The 10,408-nt window shown below is 31.8% G+C and overlaps 1 protein-coding gene and 1 pseudogene across 2 annotated transcripts; both read right to left on the bottom strand.

Annotated features, from left to right (window-relative positions):
• LOC114190885 (uncharacterized protein At2g33490-like) lies at positions 1-4,330 on the bottom strand (annotated as a pseudogene). The gene is made up of 9 exons (XR_014996732.1): positions 3,822-4,330; positions 3,677-3,749; positions 3,514-3,588; positions 3,345-3,406; positions 3,188-3,256; positions 2,802-2,830; positions 2,519-2,726; positions 2,170-2,418; positions 1-966 (listed from the first exon to the last, which is right to left on the bottom strand). The product of XR_014996732.1 is annotated as an uncharacterized protein At2g33490-like (transcript).
• A 4,749-nt stretch (positions 4,331-9,079) lies between these two features.
• On the bottom strand, positions 9,080-10,310 carry DCI1 (delta(3,5),delta(2,4)-dienoyl-CoA isomerase 1). Its single transcript, XM_028078673.2, has 2 exons — positions 9,512-10,310; positions 9,080-9,416 (listed from the first exon to the last, which is right to left on the bottom strand). Exons 1-2 carry the CDS (start codon positions 10,137-10,139, stop codon positions 9,226-9,228), a joined length of 819 nt encoding a protein of 272 aa, XP_027934474.1. The 5' UTR covers positions 10,140-10,310; the 3' UTR covers positions 9,080-9,225.
• Between the last annotated feature and the right edge of the window lie 98 nt (positions 10,311-10,408).

The following is a 10,408-nucleotide window of genomic DNA, read 5'->3' as shown; positions in this document are numbered from 1 at the left end:
TCATGATGGCTAACTAGTAGATGAAGCAATGTACATCGGACGAGGAGAATCAACATACTCGGATATTGATGATCTGTTAGGGTCTTCTGGAGGTCTTGACCCATCTAATGCTGCAACTTTAGCACTGCTAGAAGGTATGGAGAAACTTCGAGCCATTGCTGAAGGAGGCATTGGCAATGGAGATGCTGCATTTGATGTAACCAAATTATTTCGAGCAGAAAGCTGGTGACCTCGGGACACCAATGGACCTGAATGACCCACCAAACCTAAAAGCTTAGAATTGGATGCGGAAATGGTTGGAGGCCTTGGAAGTTCATGAAGCTCATTTATTTTAGGTGAAGATGAAAGAGGGGGAGAAGCACTAGGAGATACTTTTGGAGATGATGACGATGGAAGCTGAGGAATTGATGTCCGTAAAAGAGGTCCGGAAAACAACTGGGCACTCTCTACAGAAACAGGCTTGGTTGGCCAAGCATTACTTACCAATGGACCAGAAAAGGCTTGTCTTTTAATCTTTTTAGAGTAAGCAGTAACAAAATCATGATTTGAGGATAAATTACCATCAATTAAAGGAGGTGGCAATCTTGTGTACGCAGTACTGCTATTACTCTCCTTGACTACAGACTGCGCAGTCCTAACATTCGGACCAGAAAATGCCCCATCTCCAAAAATGTTTCCGTATTTCTTTTGTTCCAATGGGGATGAATGCCACAAATTCTTCATAGGCTCATCTAAATTTGCCTTTATTTTGGAAGGTACTTGCTTACTTGACATCGGAGGTATGGAACTCTTTGCATCAACTGGTGTAGGCAGCACATATGAATTGAACTTCCGTGATAAAGTTGGCCGCATCTGTCTCAGCCTTTCTCTAGAATCACATTTATTATCAGCAAAAAGTGGGGCAGATTGGCTCGCTGACCTAACCCTGAAGGAGAATGAATTCCTGCGAAGCCTATCCAAGTTTTCCTACACATTAAACAACTCATTTATAAGAGTTCAAAAATTTTAGATTATAAAGAAATTAACTAATCTCGCTTCAAATGCATCAAGAGGCCTCCACTTGGGTCATATATATCAGCCTGTGAAGTATTTCCAGTCCTAAATCCCGTGAGTTTTTCTTACCTTTGCTTTTACAGGTTGAAGAAGCATGCATGACTCCACATTCAAAATGAGAGTAATTAGGCCAATGTAAGCTTTTTATAGACAAAAATTAAAACCAGAAGTATGGATATGATCCAAAATATTGACAATCATAAGGTTAATATACAACTTTCATACAACTATATGTATAGAAAAGAGATATTGATATTCCAGGTTATCTTCTGGATTTTCTTAGTTCTTAATCCACCCTTCCAGCTCTCCATCCAAACTGAATTAGTTGTGCCCACAAAAACAATAAAATCACATTTGAAAACAAATATTACAGATGTAAAGTTCCTGCACATAAGAACATGATTATTCTACCTAGAAAGTCTGATTCTCATGGACTTTGGTCCCTAAACAACAATATAACACAATGTTCCCTCACCCCAAATTTTTATTTTACTCATTTATTCTTTAGCAATTTAGGCTATAAAACCACAACTGCTAGGAATGAAAATAAAGAGAGGGGAGAGAATATTGGGATTGTATAGCAGAAGGAATACGAAATTCTGTGAGAGGTTTAGGTGGGGTGTAAGGGATAGGGGGCCTAATTGAACCCGAGGGGTTAGATAACAAATTGTAAACTATACAAACGAAGTATCCTAGGGGAATATTAATCTGAACTGAGCCCAATGCTTTGTGAAAAGGGGAAGCCCTTGTATGAGAACATTCTTCTTGAGTCTTTGGATCTCAATAACAGAAACACCTCTTTCTCCTTCCCTCTCACTCTAGCCTACTTAACATCATCACACCGTTCCTCTATCACTACTTGTGTGCTCAATGAACTCCTACTCATATTGATGTACGTTTGCTGGAATAGTTACTCAATCATCGTAATGTTCATTTCTCAATGTGATTGAAATATGCAAAAGACGTTAAAAAACATTACTAATTTTTCTAGTTTCGAAAGGTAGTACCTTCTTTGAGTTGTCTAATGTAGAAACATCTTTCTCGTGTTCATTTCTCAATGTGATTGAAATATTCAAAAGACATTAAAAAACATTACTAGTTTCGAAAGGTAGTCACCTTCTTTGAGTTGTCTAATGTAGAAACATCTTGCTCATGTTCATTTTGTGTATAGTCAAAACTCAGCTCCCCATCATCATTCTCATCATGGCTGTCACCATCTTCATCTTCGTCCTCATCCTCATCCTCATCCTCATCCTCTCCTTCAATACCAATGAAGTGGTAATCAATGTGATGCTGTTCTGTTACTAATTTTACGTGCGGCTCTGCTGTCTCAAGAGATTTAACTGCTTTCTTGAAGAAACACAACTGTTTCGGGGGATAAAGGAGGCAGTGTCAAAGGAAAGAAACATTAAAAATGAATTAACTCTCCCACATCTGAAAAGTAAATATTGGGAACAAGTAAAACCTGAGCTGCATGGTGGCGTGCTGCCTGTGTTAGAAGGCTCCACGATTGACCTTGCTTCAGAGATTTCAAGCGGAAAACAAATAAGGTGGCCTCCTCATCATATTCATCACGAGCAATTTGTAACTGCTGCAAGGAAATAGTCTCTGCTCTTCCGCTTCTAGACCTACCTCTTTCTCTATATCTTGTTAACATGGACTCATATGCAACTCTGCAGATTATAGATCGAAAAGATAAGGCACGAATAACATTCAAAGACAATTATATCCAATACAACACGCCAAACCTTTTTTCGTCACAATGTCGCTTCATCTCCTGTTTCAACGTGAAGGAAAAAAAACAATAAATAATCATTCGCAAAAAGGATAGAGCAAGATATGGTAAATTCAACAAATAAGCTAGGAATGTTGTTGGGGGATATAACGTTGGGTTGGAGGTGAAGGTAGAGAAATGAGGTCGGAGGTGGTAATTGTCTAAACTAACATATTAACACTTGTCGGAAAAAAAGAAGCTAGGAATCTTGTTTGGATGAAATATATTGATTGAAATAATTGTGTTGATGGGCGGCGTACTGTTAGAGAGTTAAAAAGGGTGGTAATATTAGGCAGCAGATAAAGAAGGGTAGTCGAAATTTGAATCGAGGAGATAAAGATTGGAAAAGAAAGAAGAAACCTCAACAATTCGAAGTTCATTGAGAAGAGAATCCGAGGGAATGGTAATTGTCTGGGTAATATGAGAGCGCTGAAATTGCAAAGGAAAAAAAGGATTAGAAAAGCATAGAGAGAGATTGTTGAAGTTTTAAGTTAGAAGTGATTGAGTAGGAACTGACATATTTATCAATGAGCTTCTGGAGTTGAAACTGCATCTTACCGAGCATTATGAGAACTTTGCCTGCATGAGCGCATCAAATCGAAAATAGGAAGAGAAAGAGAAAGTTAGTAGGTAGTTGGGTATGATGAGTGAGTTTGGTAGTGTAGGGAGAGATGAGTGAATAGTACCGCTTTCTTCATCGTCATGCAAGGCGGTGTTCTGAAGAAGGCAAGAGCCCAATTCTCCCAAGGACTCTGAGAATTCTGGAAGAGAAAAAAGAAAGTTTCCATCGGAATTGTTACTATTATTGATATGTCTTGAAAAATGGAAAGGGGATGAAAGAGGAGATACCATAAGCACTGTTAGCGGCGGCGGCAGCAGCCGAAAGCAAGCTATCGTAGCAGTCTCTCATGTCTTCCATGTCCTGCAGTTTGAATATGAATTAGAATTTGAACCCTAAAATTAAAATTGAAAGGGAAGGAAAGAAAAGAAAAACCTGGGTAGCCTGAGCGAGGTCCTCTAACTGGGACAAAGGAAGAATGTTAGTGCGGTCACGGTGGTGGTGATGCTTCTCTAACGTCAGAACTCCCAACTTTCTGAGAGACCTCTTCATCTTTATCTTTTATGCAAAGGAATGGTAGCAGCATAACAAGTTCAGCTCAGCTGAACTCCCCAATTCCAAATCCAATTAACAAACTATTATTACTATTTCTTTCTTTCTTTCCTTTTCTCTCCCACGTTTCATCTAATATACTATACTCTTCTTCAACACAGTTTCTTTATGAAACCTAATCCTCCCCTTCATCGCAACACATCCTGCATTTAATTAACACATCAATTAAGAAATATATAATTAAATAAATGTTTTTAACGTCTCAACTAATTTGGCATCGCATGATTTTGTATGGTCAATGGGCGTATAGTTGGAGATGTAATAGTGTAGGCGAAATGACCCCGAAATGTTTGACCGTTTACAAAACAAAACAAAATATCAAGTTCAAAGCAGTTTCGAGAATAGAAGACCAGAGACCATGATTCATGACTTTAACAAAGAAAAATAAGCCTTGCCTTTCATTACTTTTTTTTTTGGTCAACAAAACGTGTTCCCTGACGTGAATCCCAAGTCATTTACTCTCAATAACCTTCTTCCGGCCCCACATCTCTGAAAACAAATTCACTCTATTCTTATATCTGCTTCCTTCTCTTCACAGTTCTTAGTTATGCACTTACAATTTGATATGCTGTACTGAGTTGTGTTGAAGTTTTTCTATCGTTTTTTGAAAAACCCTTTTTTTATTTTTTTTAGAGCAAATCTTGCTCCATTTACAGATCTATTGTCACCTCATTATACTTCCAAGTCCAATAAATTTGTATATCTATTTTATATTTATTATTTTACTTTTTTATTTTTTTCTCTTTATACAAAAATTTATTTTTTTAATGACCATATAGTTATTATTGCTGTTAGTTTCTAAAGATGGACTCTGAACACGAAAGGAAGAACTAGGATGGTTTGTGTTTGTAATTTTCTTCATCAGCGAATAAATAAATGCAGTGTACACTTCTCGATTTCTCTCGATATCAAAAAATGTATAATTAGTCCTATAATACATAGTTTGGGACTAGAGTGTCAATTAGGTACTCGGTTTAAAAGAAGTGTTAATTGCATCTCAACTTTTAAGAAAATGCTTCAATTAGGTCCTTTTCAAACAGAGTTGACTAACGTCGTTAGTCAACGTGCCACGTGTCAGTCTGTGGTTTTTTTTATTTTTATTTTTTAAATTTTTTTAATTTTTTTTTAAATTTTGAAAAAATAAAATAAAAATATCACGTGTCAAGTCTCTGTGTGTGACACGTGGCATTGTCAGTGTCACGTGTCAGTATCACTATCAGATACCATTGTGTTGATTTCGATTAAGTCCCCATATATGTTTTTTTGTTTCAATTTAGTACCTAAGTATGTGTATCTCAATCAATCTTGTCCCAATTTTTTTTAATAATTAAAATCCATTATTTTATAAGATTAAAAGTAATTAAGTATAAAAATTTAACAAAAATTAAGTATTTGATATTTATATTAAAATTTAGTGGTAAAAGTCATTTTATTAAGTCATTTTTAATAATAAAAAAAATTAGTATAACATTCAAACCAATAGAAATTTTGGTTTAAAATTAGTAAGAGACAATATTGTTCTATTTAAAAAAAATAATGAGTACTTAATAAAAAAGTAATTAATAAAGTAATATGTTAAAAAGTTGTTTTTAATAAAAAATATTAGTATAACATTTATATAAATAATAAATTTGGTTTGAAATTGAAGGGGAACAATATAAATAATAGTACTTAATTTTGTAAAAATATTTATACTTAATTATTTTTAATCTTATAAAAAATGGATTACAAAAATATTTTAATTATTAAAAAAAATTGAGACAAAATTGAATCAGATACACATACTTAGGTACTAAATTGAAACAAAAAACATATATGGAGACTAAATCGAAATCAACACAATGACATCTGACAGTGACACTGACATGTGTCACACATAGGGACTTGACACGTGACATTTTTTTTATTTTTTTTTTCAAAAAATTAAAAAATAAAATAAAATAAAAAGTTAGTCATCTCTATCTAAAAGGAACCTAATTGAAGCACTTTTTTAAAAGTTGGATGCAATTGACACTTTTTTAACACTAGGTACCTATTTGACATCCTAACCTCAAACTGGGTACTATACGACTAATTATACCAAAAAAAAAAAAGTCATGTCAACTTTATTCAATTACACATTTATCCATTCCAGTTACACGTTAAAATCTCCAAATTTAAAATTTTCAAATTACATTACATGTTACGTTATATGCATAATCAATTATGTTACATTATATAACGCACCATAGTTAATTATGTATATTACAATATAATAATACTAATGAATAAATAACAAAATTAAAAGAATATTAATTATAGTAATAATAAAAATATTAATTAATAATAATAATTTAATAAAATGATAAAAATAAAAACAAGAAGTTATTAATAAAAGAATAAAAATTAATAAAAATAAATGGTATTAATATTAATAAATAAAAAATTTATTAACAATAAAAACTTAAAATGATAATAATCATATTTTTTATAAAATTAAAATAAATAACAACAGAAAATTTATAATATTACTATTAGTATTAGAAAATTAAAATAATAACATTAGTAAAAGTAAAATTATAAATAAATATTAAAGCTATATAAATTAAAATTACTTTTGGATAATGAAAACAATTTAAAAATTTCATAAATACCATTTTTTAACTTTTTTTAAATATATTATATCAATAAAATCATTCGCTATCTTTTTTTTAATATAACCAACCTAACTTTTAACTCCCTTTTTCTTTGTTACTATCATTTCAGTTCTTCAAATTGAGTCCTTACGATAAACGCATCTTAAAAATTCACCTTTCAACCTTTGTTGAAATACCGATGTTTGAAGCCGAATTAAGAATAAAAAATATTTCAACTTTTAGAAAATAAATATAAAAATTTAAATTAAAAACAAAATTGTATTAATTTCCTTATTTATGTTAATCGAAAAGATTATGGTAATGCTCAAGTAACGAGAATATACGGAATACAAAGAATAAATGATATCTCTTTGTTTTGGGTAAATATATTTTTGTCCTTTAATTTTTTATAAAAATTAAATTTAATATTTTTAAATATAGTTTGAATATAGTTCTTTTAATCAAAGTTTTTTATATTTATTTAACATTTACAACGATTTTTTTTATAACATTTGAGTTGTTAATACCATTTGACATATTTTTACTTCAATACTATTTAAAAATGTCATGAAAGGTATTTAAAACGTCAAATAAATTTAACAAAATTTTGTTAAAAGAATTAAATTCACACATATATAAAGTTGAAGAACTAAACTGAACTAAAAGAAATTTCCAAAATTCTTCGTACACAAAAAAAAAAGAGTCTTTGAACAATAATAACTTGTAATAATTATCAAAAGACAAATTTACCATAAACAACTTTCTATAGATATGAAATCTTAAGTGCAAAACCTACTATTACGTTATTTAACACACACACACACATATATATATATATATATATATATATATATATATATAATGATACTTTAATCCATTTTTTTTGATCTATTTCTAATTCACCACTTCAATCACCATTAAATCATCACATCACATCACTAAAAGAAATAAAAAAAGATGATCTAATGATAATTAAAACAATAAATTAAAAATAAGTTAAAAAAATGAATTAAAATATCATTTTCATACATATATATATATATATATATATATATATATATATATATATATATATATATATATATATATATATATATATATATATATATATATATATATATATATTAAGAGGTGACACCATAAAATTGTTTGATCATACCTTTTGTAACCAACTTGCTTATAACACATCTTAAAGAATTGGTAGTAACGAGTGCAAATATTCCAAGAAATACTTCGTTTAGTGAGAAATACTCGGTGTTCATAAGAACTTGTTGTATTTTTAAAAGAAAAAGCTTCAGCATAAAAGTAATTGCGTTTCAAAAAATATTTATCTGAATTATAACATTATAATTTATTACTCAATTTTACTATGAATGTTGAGATTTAAATAATACTCATTTTATATTTATAGTGACAATCTGCTATTTTCTTATAGATTTTAAAAATTATATTTATTTTATTCATACATTCTCTCTATATAATAAAATATAAAATATAAAATATTTATAGTATTTTAATCTTGATTTCCTCATTCTAACATAATAATTAATTTCTAAAGTTGAAATATATTTTCAAAAATATAAATATTTTCTAAAAACTAATTTAAATACAAAAATATTAAATAAATATTCTCAACGTCAAATCATATAACAAACCATACACGAAATTGAAAATCATAAATGAAGTTACCTTATCAGAACTTGTTACTAAGTATAATGAATTTGAAACTGGATCGGTATGGACAAAATTTAAGTTGACAATGCTATGCTAATCATTATAAACAAGACGAATCGGTTTGCGAAACTAATTAAAACATATATACACAAATTTGAGATATAGGTAGATACACACCTCTTTCCTATACTACCTAATTGAAAAAAAAAGATGAGTATTATCTATAATTATACCCGTTTTTAGTCAATGTAGATATTCTCATCAAAACAGAAACGTGTTTAATATATATAAAACTGGTTTCAACTTCTTCCATTTTTAATTGAATATTTATTTTCAAAAAATTCATTAGATATTTATAACTTTTATATTTTAAAATGAGTCACAATTCAATGTTTTTTATTAATTGGATGTGATTGTTGTTGTTCTTCATCTAATTTAGTTTCTGTTAAGAAATAAAAAGTTGTGTAATTAATAAAAAATAATATCGATGACATAACACGAAACAAAAAAAAACTCACGACATTTAATTGACGAAAAAAATTAAACGACAAAAATTTAATTAAAAAAATAAAAAAAATTTGAGTATTGAATAAACAAGCTAATTAAAATAAATAAACTTTTGCACACTCGGTTGAGAGAAGAAGACAAACCTTTTAGTCATCACAGGTTTAAAGGCAGACAAATAATTGTTTGGCTAAATTAGGTGTTTGTATTTTATTATAAGGGGAGGCTTGTAATTGTGAAGTCCCACACAGAGTATAAAGTGAATTAATCGGAGACAGAGGAATGAGATGATGTAGAAAGAAACACATTTTTGATGTACTCGAGAAGCAACAATATGGATGAGTCCAGTAGTATAAATATGATAAGTGGTGTTCAAATCCAAAAGAAATATTTAGTAACAACTAAAACCCAAATGCATCGTACCATACCATGATTCAGAGCTTGGAAAATACTGGCTTGCGTTTCTGTTTCTGTGCCGTCACTGCTTCAGTTAAGTCAGAGGAGAACAATCTGGCAGAATTCAAGGTTGCCACATAATCCAACCCCTGATCCACAGTTAAGTCCCTACTTTTAAGCAGCACCATTTTTGTCCCAACAACCGCAAGGGGAGACTTGGTGGCAATTGCTGTAAAGAGTCGGAATTCAAGTGATTAAGTCAGGAGAATTTTATTTGGTTAGGTTAGACAGATAGTTGATTCAAGATTGAAGGGAGGAAGGAACCTTGAGCGAGATCCATGACGGCCTGATCGAGGTCATGTTTGGAGTCGAAAACGCGAGAAACCAGACCTAATTCCTTAGCCTCCTCGCCGGAGAAGGTGCGACCGGTCAAAGCCAGTTCCATGGCGTTGCCGAACCCCACAATAAGGGGTAGCCTCTGAAGAGTTCCCAGATCAGCCGCCAGGGCCATATCCACTTCTTTAACCGAAAAAAACGCCTCCTTCGTGCACATCCTGATGTCACACGCAGTGATGATGTCAATTCCACCACCGATGCAAGCCCCGAGGATACTCGCAATCACAGGCTTCCGGCACCGTTCGAGGGCTGTGACGGCATCTTGCATCGCCATGATCTGTCGGCGGAGGGCCTCGCCGGAACCCGAATTGGATGCGGTTGATCCCAAAATGGAGAGGTCGATGCCGGAGCAGAAGTGGTTGCCAGCGGCCGACAAGACGATGACCTTGACGTCGGGGTCGTGATCGAGATCATAGAGGGCCTTGGGGAAATGGATGAAGAAATCATGGGAGAGAGCGTTCCGTCGTGATGGACGATTCAATATAACATACCAAACACCCGATTTTGGGGTCTTCTCCAATATTTCCAGACTTGGGTATTTGTATTTCTCTTCCATTCTCTCTTATGAATCTATCTCTACCACTCACTCTATTTAGCACCAACACAACAACACTTCATACATTTTTAGTTACTTAAATACCGCTAATTACTAAGTGACTGAATTATCCAGAACAAGAGCGGTGTATGAAGAATTCAGCTTCATCTACCATATTTCTTTACTATGCGTATATCCATTCTTTGTTTTATGCAATCATATCTAATTACATGTGCAATAATCTTTCAATTCATGCACAACGCCTTTTTTAATATTTTCTTAACATCATA

Source organism: Vigna unguiculata, chromosome 7 (genome assembly GCF_037176805.1).
Source record: "Vigna unguiculata cultivar grain cowpea cultivar isolate G323 ecotype 2 chromosome 7, ASM3717680v1, whole genome shotgun sequence".
In the NCBI taxonomy this organism is placed as follows: Eukaryota; Viridiplantae; Streptophyta; class Magnoliopsida; order Fabales; family Fabaceae; genus Vigna; species Vigna unguiculata.
Note: the sequence above shows the minus strand (reverse complement) of the source record. Positions and strands in the feature narration are given on the sequence as shown.